The following is a 15,995-nucleotide window of genomic DNA, read 5'->3' on the forward strand; positions in this document are numbered from 1 at the left end:
AAACACGCCAGTGACTTTGGGCGGAATCGTTCCAGAAATGGGCAAAGCCTGATATCGGGTGGGGAAAGGGGTGTTTGACCCGCCGACAGCAATGGCAGCTTTTTCTGCCATATCGTGTGACACTTTGTTGAAAAAATAGAGGCACGGGTTTCATGTCAGATCACTGGCAGGGCGGCTTCTGATTTGCCCGCCCTGCCATGACCTCTCATCTTTGCGTCGCCAGATCGTAGCAGCTTGCTGCACGCTACACAATGTGTGACACCCTCTGGGGAGTGTACTGCAGTGTTCCACCAGATCTGTCCAGGCACTGGAACCTCATTTTCAGGATGCCAAAGGTGCGCTCAACCCAAACTTCGGGTTGCATGAGCCTTGTTGTACCCTCGTTCACCAGGAATCTGAGGCCTCCACATGGTTGTCATCAACCACATCCTTTGTGGGTAGCCCTTGACCCAGAGGAGCCAACCCTGCATCCTCTGTGGTCCTTGGAAGATTTCAGGGATCTGAGACCTGCTGAGAATGTACGAGTCGTGGACTCTGGGGTATCTTGCATAAACCTGCATGATCCGTTTGTTATGGTCGCAGACCAGCTGAACATAGAGGGTGGAAACATTTGCGGTTCACATACTGGACTGCTTGTTGCCAGGGAGATTTAAGAGCCACATGAGTGCAGTCGATGGCACACTGCACCTGTGCTAATCCAGAAATCTGAGCAAATCCCAGCGCTCTTGCTTCCTGGCTTGCTTGATTCCTGTTGAAATTGACAAAGGTGTGTGCCTTGGCAGAAAAGGCATCCCTGACCTCCTGGATACATTTGCGGATGGAGGCTTGCGAGATCCTGCACAGGTCCCTGGTGGAGCCCTGGGAGGAGCCGCTGCCATGAAGTTGAGCACGGCAGTCATCTTCACTGCCACTGACAGTGGGTGCCCTCCAAATCCCTGCGGTGCGAAATCCTGCAGAAGGTGGCATATGTGCGTGACTAGTTCCCTTGACATGCACAGGTGTCAGCGATTTTGCACATCTGCAGGTAGCACATGCGCCATCTAAAGATCCTGGGTCTAGCGATGCACCCATGAACAATGGCGCTCTGGGGTTTGTCCTCTGCGTGCAGAGCAGGCTGTGCTGCCCTTTGGTCTTCAGGGTTGTGCTCCTGCCTTTGGTGAGCCAGGTGCCCCTGTTGCATTCTTCTCCTTCTTCTCCTCTGTTTATAAGCAACGAGGCAGATAGCGAGATCATTGGACTCCATGTTCCTGATGGTCTCCTCACTGCAGTACCAAAGAGAGAGGCACAAGCATCAGCAATTGTCTCCTAAGGGCCGCTCTTGGTCAAGTCATCGCCTGCAACTGCCTCTCAAGGCCCCTTAACACATACTGGAGAGTCTAGGCCACTACATAGATGCCCAGTGTTTAGTGTGCATGATGGCTCACATCCAGCACCACCCCACATGACTGATTGGCGGCAGCTCAACTGCATCCTGAACTCTCATCTCAGGCACAGGTGCTTTCCTAACCTGGACTCCAAGGCTTCACGGTTTGCTTGTCCCATGAGGGTGGCTTTTCAATGTCAACTGAAATATAATGCAAGGGGCTAAGAGCTCACCCATCTGTCAGTGTTCGATAGCCACCTTTCCCAGTAGGATCCTCAGGCATGCATAGTCGCGCAATGGTTCTGCAGCATCAGAACAGTCATTCGAATTTGAAGTGTGCGCTCGAGGGGTTAAAAGCAAAGGAGCAATCATTGGCACTCTCTGGAATTAGTGATACTTGTGTGGGTACAATAGCTTGACTAGGCTAACTCCAAGCATGTCAACTGAGCTCAAGCCAAACGCTCTCAGCTGCAGTGTAGTGCTCATCTTTGATATGTTTTGCCATTAGCCAGGTCATTTTCTCCAACCCCCCACCTGGTGCTGCCCTGATGCCCCCGGCACTCTTGCCCTGGCTCCGAGGTTCCCTTCTCCCCCCTCTACCTGTCACTATTGCCTTTGGCTGGAGGTTGATTTCTCCCCTTTTTCCCCCCGTCCACTGTCGCCCTTGCCCCGAGGTTGCCTTCTCCACCCTCCTCCCTTGCACTGTTGCCCTTGCCCCAGCACCACAAGCTGGCCACGAAGAAGCTACTGCAAAGACTTGCCTGTGCCCCCCAACCGGAATCTGCAGAGCTGTTGGAATCATTGCGAACGCTGCACAAAGTTGTGTGCACTCATCCCCGAATTCCCCTCAAAGTTGAGGTCGCCGGGCGCATGCCTCTTAAAGGCAGTTGTAATTCATGTCATGAAATCACACTGACATGGGATTTAAATTTGACATGGGAGGGATGATTCCAGCGTGTGGCCACAATAATGAGATGCAAATTTATTAAAATTAAGTTCTTGACATTCAACGGTGGAAAACGTGGCCCAGCATTGACGTTGGGGAGGGGACAATCAGCTCCTGGATTTACGTCGTCGGAAAACGGGGCCAGGGCCTTCTCGCGGGATTCTGTGATATCTCGCCACCAAACACGCCCGTCATGGTCAGGCGCAGAAAATCCTGGCCTTTATCTCTGCATTCAACCTGCCGTTGTGAAATTGAGGTTTTGCATCCCGCCTAATCAAGTTACTCCGCGTGCCACGTTTCCTGCTCTTGTGGGCTCCATAAAATCATTCCCCCGCCCCTCCCCTTCCCCCGCCCCACCCAAGTTACCTCAAAATCCTGGTACTGCTCTTCTGTTAGAGACTTTTTGGCAACAACCAGAACCCGAAGTCCTTCTCTGGCCATGTTGCCACACTGTAATCAAACAGGAATCGGAACAACAAAAACAAATCAGATTCTTTACATTGATTATGTTTCTTGACAGATTATTTTAAATAAACAGCACTGGATTCCTAATATCTTTTAAAAAAATCTACATTTCTTCCAGTTAATCTCTGATTTACATAAATTCTTGCATCTGCTTCAAAGAATAATATATAGGAATATGATTGAATGCAAGCAATTTGGAGAAAAGTCAGAGATTGTTGAAGGTTTGTTCCTACATAGCATCATTAGCTCATCTGTGCTCAGTGTCAGTTCCAAACAATCTCTTGCTTCTCACTGAGCAGGCAGTCGGTGAATTTGAACTCAAGAGACCAATGCTAACATGGGGTGTGAGTGCGGCATGTGATGAGCAGCAAGTTCATATTACGGTGCCACATGAGGCCGGTGAAATTTTCATCTCTGGCTTCGTTTTGATGTTGGACCGTGAGTCTCCCACCCTAACCCAGTGAAAATCACTATCCAGACAGTGGGCAAATACCAAATTTTGAGCAGCAAGAGGCTGCTGCCAGGAACCCAAGGTAACAGTCCCCAGCATGGAAAAAGTGAGGTGTGGGGACTGGATGCAATCAGGGGATGGAGACGTAAAGCCTGGGGCAGGAGGGTCAGAGAGCAGGGGCGGGGGGCAAAGAGCTCCTTGCGGAACCTGGAGATGCACCCCTGTTCCTCATCTTCCACGAGGAAACCAAGGGCAGAATTTTGCCGTTGGCGAGCAGGGGGTGGGGCCCGCTTGCCAACGCGTAAAATGCTGCGGGATGATGTCAGGCGGAACCCCCGACATCATCCCGCCCCATTTAAATTTTCAGGAAGGCAGCAAAATCAGCTGTGCACCCGCCAACCTGGCAATGGCCAATTGAGGCCATTGACAGAATCATTTAAACAATGAAAGGACCTGCCCGTCCAGCCTTAAGGTTGGCAGGCAGGAGAGGAGCCCCGACGGCAAAAAGAAAAAACATGAAACCTCATCCACCGGCAGGATGAGGTTTCATGCAGGGTTCTAAAAAGTTTAGTAAAGTTTTACTGTAATTTATGAACATGTCCCATCTCATGTGACATTGGCTCGCCCACTTAAAATGGCGGCGGGGTCAGCTTCTCCAGCGGGGATCGGCTCCCCGCCCGCTAGAGATTGGCAGAAAATTCTGCCCCAAGAAAATAATTAATTTTACTAACTTTTCTGAGCTTCTTCTGGTCTCACTCTTGCTTGCAACCATGTATCTCTAGCTCCTCTTGCACGAACATGTGTTAACATGACATCTCACCTCTTTCCTGTTTATTAGGCCCTTGCCTGACTGCTGGAAGTGCCTCCAATGCCACCAGAAACCAGGGAGTCGGGTGGCAATGGACGTGAACACAGTGCACACCTGGAGGCATGGGTGCCCCCCCCTAATTTTAACCTCAAGTTTACCATATATTCTTCAGGTGCAGCAATTAAAATCAGGACTGCAAGGTCAGCAGCCTGCCTTTATAAAGAGCAAAAATCAAGGCGGCAATGAGTTTGGTCACTTTTTACTGTTTCTAATAACATACTAGAGGATATTTGTGCTCAAACACGCAGCGGTCCAGACACTGCAGGACCTGGTCCGAGAAACTCCCTTTGAACGACTGAATGAATAAATGAGTGATATTACATACCTCTTCCTCAAGCCAGTCATTATACTGAACAATTCCCATCATGACCACATCAGCCCCTTTCATGTAGAAGGTAATCTCTCCTGTAGATTCATCCTAGTCAAAAACACAATTACAAGACAGACGTTAGAGCAACAGCTTGATTACTTTGTTCACTGCTAAATTCCTACAAGATGACACGATTGACCCTCACTTAGCCGCTCTTGCACTAGCCAGCCTTTCGCCAATCAAAGGGCAACATCTCAGATTGCCAGTCAATATAATTACTTTCATTTAATATCACCGCTTCAATGTAAAAAGACGCTCCAAAATACTTCAGCAACCTGAGTATGGAAAACACATGCCTGCGTGGTAAAGGGCAGATTAGCAGCAATGATGAGATGGGTTTTGAGGTGATCTTAAAGGGAGAGAGAGACATGGCAGAGTTTAGGAAGGGAAAAGAAGCAAAATACTCATGAACTTATTTGAAACTTTGTCCAAGTTAACAGCCATCATTGATCATCTGCTTGTGAAATCTAAAACCATGTATTTTGATCACAAACAGAATGACAGCCGTTTGCCAACACACATCAAAGGAATACTCGAGGGAGGGATCACAAAAAAAACCACAATCATATGTCTCAGCCTTTCCTCAGGAAATACTGGATATAAAGATGAAACACAATTGGAATTTACCTTTGTTCCCTTATAATTATGTATCCATGAAACTGTTCCTCAGTCATGACTTCATCCCAGCACTCATTTTCCGACCTTGCTGACCTCAGCATGGAATGAAATGAAATGTCACCGCACAACTACCATGCAGCATTCAGTATCCTAATATGCACCTCATCAAAACTTATGTAAGCGTTATATGCCATTTTATAATACACTGCAAACACAAAGTGCTTACAAATGGGCAGTTATGTTTCAGCTTGAGACTATCAGCAACCCTCAATTTTTTCTCAAGCCTTAAAGTACACAATGCACTCCTTTTTCCATAAGATGAGCTAAACACACCACCGAAAAGACAATTAAATCTTATTGAATTCCCACGTTATTTTAAACCAGCCCCGATACAAAATCACTCACTTCAGAGGAATTAATGCACAGAGGCATCGTTCTGCTGTTTTGCCTGTCTTTAACTATGGGAAATTGCTTTCAGTTGTAAATTTCATAAATTCAAACCCAGTTGATTATTTTTACAGTCCATGTTTGCTTTTGTACAACTAACCATGTAGTGGCAAAATATATGACTCTGACTTCTCGAGATTGTTGAACCTTGGTCAAATCAGTTGTTTCGGATGTACAGTTTGTGGGTTAAGTAGAAGCATAGTGCATTTAAAATGAATGTGGCTAACATTGCTTGTGAATATAAAACACAAAGCTTGGCTTCCTGTCTTGCTAGAAGCAGCCACAATGTTTATAAATACTGACGTAGAATCAGCAGTCAATGCACGTTAGCTATTTCCCCAGTCAAGTTCAGCAGGAGGTTGTCACTTTCTCAAACGATCCCCGCTGAGTTGTCCAAACTGCAGCCTAGGTTTCTGTGGCCTTGCTTTGTACAAGACAGGTGAAGAGAAGGAACCATCTCCCAGCTAACCAACGGGGGGCTGTAGAGATGTGCAACAACATCACCTTCCCAATCATGTCATGCTGAAGAGAAATTTAAAAATAGTTCAGTGAAACACATGTAACACTGGACAGAATTTTGCTATTGGTGAGCAGGGGGTGGGGCCCGCTCGCTGACGCGTAAAATGACACGGGATGATGTCAGGCGGAACCCCCGACGTCATCCCGGCCCATTTAAATTTTCAGGAAGGCGGGCCCACAGCAAAATCAGCTGCGTGCCCGCTGACCTGTCAATGGCCAATTGAGGCCATTGACTGGATCAATTATACAATTAAAGGTCCTGTCCGTCCAAACTTAAGGTTGGCGGGCAGGCCAGGAGCCCCGGCGGCAAATAGAAAAAACATGAAACCTCATCCACCGGCGGGATGAGGTTTCATGTAGGGTTTTTAAAAGTTTAATAAAGTTATTATGTAAATTATGAACATGTCCCATCTCATGACATGAGGGGGACATGTTAGGGAATTTTTTTTCTATTTTTCAAAGTGTAAGCGATCTCCCTGAGGCAGCAGTTAGCACTTTCATGCATGCGCACGAAAGAGCGCACTCTCGCTTTAGGGGAATCCCCCCCCACCCCCCCCAGCCCGCACAGGGAGCGCATAGCGCTTCCCGCCGGATGTCATGCTGGGCGGGCCTTAATTGGCCTGCCCATTTAAAATGGCAGCGGGGCCCGTTTCTCTGTCGGGGATCGGCTCCCCGCCCACCGGAGATTGGGTCGGGCCTGCCCACCCGACAGGCAGAAAATTCTGCCCACTATGTTCCGACATATGCATCAAGTCCACAAAACTAAATTCCACTTTATATTTCCAATATTTTAAAATAACCAATAAATAAAGGTAAATGTAAAATCACTAAGTCTGCGGTTAAAGCCTTTGCTGGATAGGCATGTTGTGAGAGGCCATGTTTTCTTTACATTTGCAAATGAGGTACTTGGTAGCTGTACAGTATCAGAAATCCACTCAAAGTGGCTCTAAACCCAGCATTTTGTTTATTTCAATGAAATATCCATTCTATTTATAATCATAACTAAATCTGTGATTTCAGTCCCTTACACAATTATGAACAAGCTAAAGGGCTCCAGTTATAGCATTCAAGAATTACATGCATTGGAACAAATCTCATGGTGTGAAGAGCAATGTGACAAGATGGATCACATATTGGATAAAGGACCAAAAACAAAGGTTGCTTCAAAAAAGAGTAGCTTTGCGGTGGCGTCCAAGGCAATAGTTGGGTGCACAAGAGTCTGGCATTGAGTCCCCTTCTGTTTATTACATTCATCTACTATGGCTAATTAAATTTGCAGATGAAACACATTGTATGATACATTATTAGTAGGGAATATGTTGCAATGGATTTGGATGAGCTGCAAAGTGGGCCCAAGGTTGACAAATATCTTTCAATATAAATGTGCTATTTATAGCACAAGAAAGTGTACGGCAAAAAGTGAAAGGAAGAAAGAAAAAACTTGCAAGTGATTATTGGCTGCTTCCTAAAGATTCAATTGAAATGTCATGATGTTTGCCAAAATGAGAAGGCCCTTGGGCTGTATTCCTCAGACTACTTAATACTAAAGCCACAATAACAGTAAAATTGGTGAAACCTCATTTGAAAATATAATTTGGTCTTCCAGCTCAAGGGGACATTGGGCTTGATATTAATAGCGAAGTGTTGAGGGTGTCGTTGAGGCCGATCTTAATATAAGGCCTCATTAACATCATGCAGCTCGATCTCATGCCCAGCAGTTGGTCAAACTGACAGCCTGGCCACGAGATGAGAAGGAACACCAGTGCAGGAGGCTGTATCCAGGGGTCCCCGAGGATGATCACTGGCATTTGTGATGGGGGTCTGCAATCAGGAGGGCTGGAAAGGCTTGATTGGCCGGGGCGGGGGGGGGAGCAGCCGTGGAGGGGAGCTGGCAATTAGAGCTGGGGGTAGACCAAAGGCTTCCTTGAGGGGCTGCTGGAGATGGGGTAAGCTCCTACTAGCCCACAATGAGCGCTGATAGCACTTACCCTGGGGAGCTGCCAATTCCCAACTCCCTTTCACTGGCTGACTTTCCTGACCCCAGGAAGCTTGTGCAGCAGCTGTCAGCTTCAAATTAGGCTTGCAATTGTACTGTCGGGACTTGTTAAAAATATGTCAAAAAACATCCAATCTCTCCACTGTGGGGCACTTGGAGGTCCTGATATCCATTGCTGTAAAAAGTAATGGGAGGGGGGGGGGGGGGGGGAAAGCGGGGCGTAGGGGGAGGGGGGTGTGTGCACAGGGTTGGGGTCACATTCCACGCATTTCATTTTTTAACCCATTCCCCAATCTGCAGTTTCTCATCATTTGGTGGGGGGGGAGCGAGAGTTGGCAGTGAAGTTATTATCAAGGCCATTATATTTCTAAAGAAGAGCAGTAAGAACAATCCCCAGTCTCTGAGCTATGGAAACAGACTTCATACTCTGGCTTTGGATTCAGCTGAGAGATGGAGATTTAGTGAGGATCAGAGCATTATTGACACATAAATAGGTAAATTGTTTGAGGTGATGGGTCCATGTAGATCTAGGAGCGTTTTTGAAATGTGAGAGTGAATTTTACAGCCCCCGTCGGTCTATTTGAAGGTGGGGTGGGGGCAGGTAAAATAAAGCCAGCCCACCACCTTTCTACCACCCCTAGCCATCCCCATTATTACGGTGGGCAGGTAAGCCATCAGGCAGCCTGCCTGCCCTTAGGCCTAATGAGGCCCTTACGTTGCCAATTAAAGGCCATTTATGGATCTCATTCTGCCTCCACTGCCATATTACGTTGGGCAGGTGAAGGTAGAAGGGAGGTCACCAGACCACAACTTTAACAGGGCTAAAAGACAGGAGGGAGTGGGGGGATGGATGGTACAAGGAGTACTTCCTTTGGCGGGGAGGGGGTTCCCTGTGCCCACCTCCCCTCCTTTATCCCAACCCTCAGCCTCTAAAAGCCAACACCTCTCAACCCAATAGGGTTCTCAATTCTTCCCCAACCAAAGTCCCAGACTTACCTCGAAATATCTATCCTCCTTCTTCTCAGGCCTCTGTGTTGAGCCAGGAGCAGACACTACCGTGTTCTTGTGCTGCTGGGACTAATCAGCTGCTGGGCAATCTGATTGGCTGGCAGCTCTTGAGGGCAGGAAGTTCTGCCCCTGAGGGGTGGGCATTCCACTCTAACCTCATTAATTGTATTATTGTGCGGGGCAGCCTGTTTTAAAGTTGGCATGGTGCCTACTGATTTTTCGACTGGAGGGGCGAGGAATACGCTGCCCTGGTAAAATTTACTCCACATTAATCATGGTTTAAGGAACATAAGAGTGCTTATTCTGGGAAACAATCTACAAGGTTTGGGGTTTCGTGGCATGTGTTTGATAGTCGCTGAGAGACCACAGAGGAATTTTTGACAGAAGGTTCCTGATTCAGCAGGAGGTCTCAATATTTTTTTGTCCTTCCCAGGGGATAAGTGGAAGAAAGGGGATGTCTATGAAGAAATGGGCGAGCATATGTGGACCTGATGGACTTTTCGTAATTTAACAAGACCAGCTTTCATCTCCCACCAACAATTTAAAATACTTTAAAAAATCACATTATTATATCTCATCATGCAAACATCAGAAGGACATTCACCACCATCTTCTCATGGGTCTTTGAGGATGGAAATTCAATGTTGCCCTTTCCAGCGATACTCACATTCCATCAATGAACACAAGAGTAGGCCATTTGGCCCCTTGAACTTGCTCTGCTATTTGATGAGATCATGGTTGATCTGATTGTGGCCTCAACTCTACTTTCTTATCTACCCCATATAATCTTTGACTCCCTTGTTAATCAAGAATCTAACTCAGCCTTGAAAATATTCAATAACTCTTCCTCCATTGCGCTCTGGGAAAGACAATTCCACAGGCTAACAACCCTCAGAGAAAAAAATTCACCTCATTTGTCTTAAATGGGAGACCACTTACATTTAAACTGTGTTCCATAGTTCTTGTCCCCCCTACAAGGGGATACATCCTTCCAGCATCCACCCTGTCAATTTCCCTCAGGACCTTGTAAGTTTCAATAAGATCACCTCTCATTCTTCTAAACTCCAATGAATAATGGTCCAACATGTCGAGCCTTTCTTCATAAGATAACCCCTTCGTCCCAGAAATCAGCCGACTGAATCTTTGAGCCAACTGAAGCTCTGAAGAAGGGTCGTACGGACTCAAAACATTAACTTTGTTTCTCTCTCCACAGATGCTGCCAGGCCTGCTGAGTTTTTCCAGCATTTTTTGTTTTTATTTCAGATTTCCAACATCTGCTGTGTTTTGCTTTTATTTGAATCTTTTCTGAACTGCTTCTAATGCAACTATATCCTTTCTTAAGTAAGGGAACCAAACTGTACACAGTACTCTAGAAGTATTCTCACTAAGGCTCTGTACAACTGTAGCAACACTTCCCAACTTTTACACTCAATTCTCCTTGTGATATATTCCAACATTACATTTGCCTTCCTAATCACTTGCTGCACCTGCATACAAACTTTTTTGTGCTTCATGTACCAGGACAACCAGATTCCTCTGTCCTGTGGAGTTCTGCAATGTCTCTATATTTAAATAATATTCTGCTTTTCTATTCTTCCTGCCAAAGTGGACATGTTCACATTTTCCCACATTATACTCCATCTATCAAATTTTTGCCCATTCACTTAACTGATCTAAATCCCTCTGTAGGGTCTTTATGTCCTCTTGACAACTTACCCTCCTACCTATCTTTGTGCCATCTGCAAATTTAGCAACCATACTTTCAGCCCATTCATCCAAGTTATTGATATAGATTGTAGATTTTTGAAGCCCCAGCACTGATCCCTGTGGCACTTCACCAGTAAGAGCTTGCCAACTCAAAAATGGCCCATTTATCCCTACACTCTGCTTCCTGTTAGGTAACCAATCCTCTATCCACATTAATATGTCATCCCCTGCACCATGAGCTCTTATTTTGTGCTTTGATATGGCACTTTATCAAATGCCTTTTGGAAATCCAAGTATACCCCATCTAAGTTCCCCGTTATCCATGTTGCTTGTTACTTCCTCAAAGAACTCTAATAAATCAGTCAAACACAATTTCCCTTCCACAAAACCATGCTGACTCTGCCTGATCGCATTAAGATATTCTAAGTGCCCTGCTATAACCTCTTTAATAGGATTCTAGCATTTCCTGATGACAGATGTTAGATTAACTGGCCTGTAGCTTTCTGCTTTCTGTCTCCCTCCTTTCTTAACTAGAGGAGTTAAATACTATCGGTGCACCTACACCACATGGAGCAGTTCAAGGAGGCGGCTCACCAACACCTTCTTAAGGGCAATTCAGGATGGGCAATAAATGCTTGCCTAGCCAGTGATACCCACTTCCCATGTAAGAATACACTTTTTAAAAAAGGCTATTTTCCAATCTGATGGGGCCTTTCTAGAATCTGCAGAATTTTGGAAAATTACAACCAATGTACCTGCTATCCCAGCAGCCACTTCTTTTAAGACACAAGGGTGGAGGCCATCAGGTCCCGGGGATTTGTCAGCCTTTAGTTCTAACAGTTTTCTCAGCACCTTTCCCCTGGTGGTGGTAATTTTTTAAAGTTCCTCCCACCCTTTCGCCTCTTGATTTACAAGTGTTTCTGCGATGCTATTTGTGTCTTCTACAGTGAAGACAGACAAAATCTGTTCAAAGTTTCTGCCATTTCCTTACTTCCCATTATTAATTCCCCAGACCCTCTCCCTAGAGGACCATCGCTCACTTTCGTTGAGGATATGAGGATAGATTGGATAGGCTAGGGTTGTTTTTCTTAGAACAGAGGAGGCTAATTGAGGTTTACAAAATTATGATGGGCCTAGGTAGGGTAGATAGGAAAGACTTGTTTCCCCTAGCTGAGGAATCAATTACCAGAGAGCACAGATTTAGACCCGGCTTTCTTGAAGATGGCGAGATGGTGCCTTCCAGCTGACATGTCAGCCGGCAGCATGAAATTCTGGGCCCGCCAATCTCTGGTCCCAACCCTTTGACCTTTCAAAAATCCTGCCCACACTCTCTCCCTACCCCATCACCCCAGTTCCCCTCACCATCATGATTCAAACATGAACAATGGTTATATAGGCAAGTACCAGGAAGGCACTGTGCCTGCCGAACCATATTCCAGAAAGAATTCCACACAATGAGAGAAGATAATGGGAGGAGAGAAAAGCAAGGGGAAAAAAAGTAGAAATTAGGCAAAAATGTATTTTTTTTAAGTTTCAGCATCACAAAGTTCCTGCATCAGTGGCCCTTCCTATTAAACTGAGGATACACCTTGTAAATGTGGCTGTGCCCCTTCGTCAGATAACACCAAATTTCCTGGTGTCTATCAAACACCAAAGCTCTGATCAGCAGTCCTGGATTAACAAACTCTATAGTTCAAGCATATAGAAAATCATTGGGTTCAGTGAGTTATGAGCTGCGATGAATCACAGGATTTTGAACTCTCCATGGTGATGCCACCTTTAAATATTTCCTACCCCCACAATCATTTTTCTATGCAATAATAATTGGATTAAATACTTCAAGGAAGATGCTAAATACGTTTGGTCATTTCCTGAGGACAAAGGCCTCCTGACATTTAAACTACACTCCCACGTCAGCTTTTAAACAAAAAGAATGAGGCAGTATCTATCCATGGTTGCTGGGTAACCGAATTTATCATCGATTTTAACAGAGGGCTCCAAACTCATTTCTATGAATGTGTGCTTTTTCACTGCAAATACATGCCTCTTGTCTTGCACCTTGCACTGGCAAATGTCACCCTTAATTAGAAAAAACATTAGATGATAGCTTTCTGAGTTTGAAACAAGCTGCAGAAAGACAGATAACTGGTGGTTCAAAATGGAGTTCAAGAATAAGCCGAGGTCAGCATTTATCTAATTTTGCTCAAATTACAGTAAACCATAAACAGTTTTTGTTTAGACAAATGTTTGAGAGATTAAACAGTTCAGTATTTATGTATTTTACCACAGCAGTACAGGAAATGGTGGTTAAAAATATTAACATGGACAGAACAGATGATAAATATTGTAATTTATTTGTGCTGCTAAAATACCATGCTTTGACAAGAGTTCTAATTTTGGCCTTAAATGGCGAGATTCTTTAAGCATTCCCCTGTTTGCATGGGATATCACTGGCCTGACCTGCTGCGCTTTTAGGAGGGGAAAAAAAACTGCTTGGAAAAAATGCAAAAGCTTGTTTTAGTAAATTTATCCAATGAGCACCTCACCCAGAAGAGCTGGAAGGTCCCAGGTTTGATTCTCCTGACTCTGTTTGGTTATCTGATCTCAATCTGCAGTTGGCCTTTGTGTCCTTGGGCTAAGGAGGGGAAATATCAGTTAGAGAACCCACACGTGATCCTTACCTAGCAATCCAAGCTGAATGCATCCATATGTTGGTATCAGGTAAGGACAGGATCAGCCTGATTATGATGCCCTCTGCAGTCAAATAGCTTGCTGACAATAGCAACATGAATAATGAACAATGTAAACAAAGAAAATGCTTGAAATACCTAGCAGGTCAAGGCAGCAGCTGCGGAGAGAGAAATTTACCCTTGGTCTGACAAGCTGAGAACTTCCAGCCTTTTCTGCTCATATTTCATATTTCCAGCATCTGCAGTATTTGGCCTTTAGCTTATTGAATAATGGCAACTTAGGTGTGATACAGGTGGATTATTGGAACCTGTGGAACAGGAGCCCAACCTAGTAGTCAAGGCCTTCAAGGGTGATAGAGAAAACAGCAAGTAAAATGATGGGGGGAAAAAAACCGAGAACAAACAGAACAGCACTAGTTAACAAAAACAAAAAATGCTGGAAAAACTCAGCAGGTCTGACAGCATCTGTGGAGAGAGAGACAGATAATGTTTCGAGTGACCCTCATACAGACTCGAAACGCTGTCTCTGTCTCTCTCTCCACAGGTGCAGTTTTTCTAGCATTTTTTTGTTTTCGTTTCAGATTTCCAGCATCCGCAGTATTTTGCCTTTATAATAGCACTAGTTAACTCTTAACCATTTATTTCAATATCCTTTTTCACCACTTACTTTGACAATGATTCCCATGCGCTTGCTCTCGTAGGTAAATGGAAACACCTGCAAGATACTGAAGTTCAGAATATGTCCTCCAGGTGTCCTCAGCTGCATAGAGGATTGATCCCGGCCAACAAGAGTCAGTCCTACACACTCTGTCCACTGCACCAAAGACACCTGAAACACAACAGGGAGAGAACATCAACCATGCTGCCGGAATTCAGAGTTTAAAGGTCACTTAACTGAAGAGTGATGGGGGAGGGATTGTTAGTTGAAGAAAGCTAATCAACCATCAGGTCCAGGCCAACAACACAGTTCCTGCAAGGCGACCTTGTAACATAGACTGTTGCCCTTTAATTCTATAATTTCCTGAGGGAGATTAAGTACAGCAATTAACAATCAATTCAGATTAGCTGCAGAATCATCTCTTATAAATTCTGTTGTGATGCCTTTAGAGACTGATAATTGTTAAAAAGGTATTTGAATTTCCAGTAACTGACAAAAGATCACACAAGATTTCAAAATTTAAGCACAGCTTGTCTCACAGTTGTGCTACTTTCATCTCTTTTCTTTACATGGTTTGCAGGGCTTCCCTTTCTGTTCAGTTTTGCTTCTGCACGTATTGGCTAAATGGGCTTTTCCGCATATCTTTCCCTTGGCAGGGCAGCAGGCATCGTTTCCATAGTGCCCCAAGTTGCCACACCTAAAACACTCTCTCTCAGGCTTTTGCTGTTTACATTTACATGCACCTGGATTTCATTGCGCCACTCGGTTAACCTCAACTTTCATCATGCCAATGGCAGAGGTGAGACCAAGTTTTGTGCTGTGAAATTGTCCATCTACTGCTTCCAATGCAGCTGCTATTTTCAAAGTGTCAACCAAAGTTAAGTCACCCTCCCTTTCCAGCAGCTTATGTCTCAACTTGAAGGATCATGTGGACTCGAAACGTCGACTCTTTTCTTCTCCACCGATGCTGCCAGACCTGCTGAGTTTTTCCAGGTAATTCTGTTTTTGTTATCCGACTTAGTGTTGGACAACCTGATCCATTATCTGGTTATTCAGATCTGTTGCAACATTGCATCCAACTGAAGCCTGCCTCAAATGAGTCACAAATTGGGCAACTGTTTCACTCTCTGTCTCCCCTGATGCTAAACATGCCTTTGGAATGTGGCATTTAGCATCACCACATAATGGATTCTTCAAAAGCTTTCACTGCACGTTCTTATTCCACCCTTTCTCCCGTGTCAGGTAACATCCTGAAAGTCTCTCTCACTGAAGCACTTGCATTGAACAACAATAAGGCCTGTCACTGTGCTTTCTGCACCACTGTCACCCTGTCCAAAAGCAGACTGTGACTGTCAGCCTACGCTTCGAACACCTCCAGCCACGTTTTCCATTTCACGCTGACGGTGCTGGCATCGCCTGTCAGATCAAATGGTTCCATTCCCCTGGACTGCAGACATATCAGCTCCAGCAAATGTCATGACACAATCCTAAATATCTCCATATTTATCCTCGTCACCAATGTCACATCTCAGGCTGAAAGAACAACACTCAAAGTCACAGATTTAACTGCAAGAAAAACATCATTTAATCTGCCATGCTGGCTGACTCCCTAATATGTGTGATCTGACTTTCAACAGCAGCACTCCCCCACCCCCAGGTCAGGTGGCCTCAGTTAAAGTACAAAATTTACCTTACAGTATCTTATTTGAGTACCATATAGTATCTAATACTCAAGTCCACACACACACACGATCAGCTATCATCATGACAAGTACAATTCTAAAAAGGGTGCAGGAGCAGACGAATCTGGATGCATATGTGCGTAAGTCATTGAAGGTGGCAGAACAGGCTGAGAGAGTTGTTAATAAAGCATTCAGCATCCTTGGCTT

The 15,995-nt window shown here is 45.1% G+C and overlaps 1 protein-coding gene across 3 annotated transcripts in view; it reads right to left on the bottom strand.

Annotated features, from left to right (window-relative positions):
* Positions 1–15,995, bottom strand: part of atp9a (ATPase phospholipid transporting 9A) — a 211,068-nt gene that overhangs the window by 62,045 nt on the left and 133,028 nt on the right. For all 3 annotated transcript variants that reach the window (XM_078555359.1, XM_078555358.1, XM_078555357.1), the window contains 3 exons: positions 14,116–14,277; positions 4,419–4,511; positions 2,676–2,759 (listed from right to left, as the gene is read on the bottom strand). In XM_078555359.1, the coding sequence (XP_078411485.1) occupies positions 2,676–2,759; positions 4,419–4,511; positions 14,116–14,277 (339 nt within the window). The remainder of the gene's footprint in view (positions 1–2,675; positions 2,760–4,418; positions 4,512–14,115; positions 14,278–15,995) is intronic.

Source organism: Cetorhinus maximus, chromosome 13 (genome assembly GCF_964194155.1).
Source record: "Cetorhinus maximus chromosome 13, sCetMax3.hap1.1, whole genome shotgun sequence".
NCBI lineage: Eukaryota > Metazoa > Chordata > Chondrichthyes > Lamniformes > Cetorhinidae > Cetorhinus > Cetorhinus maximus.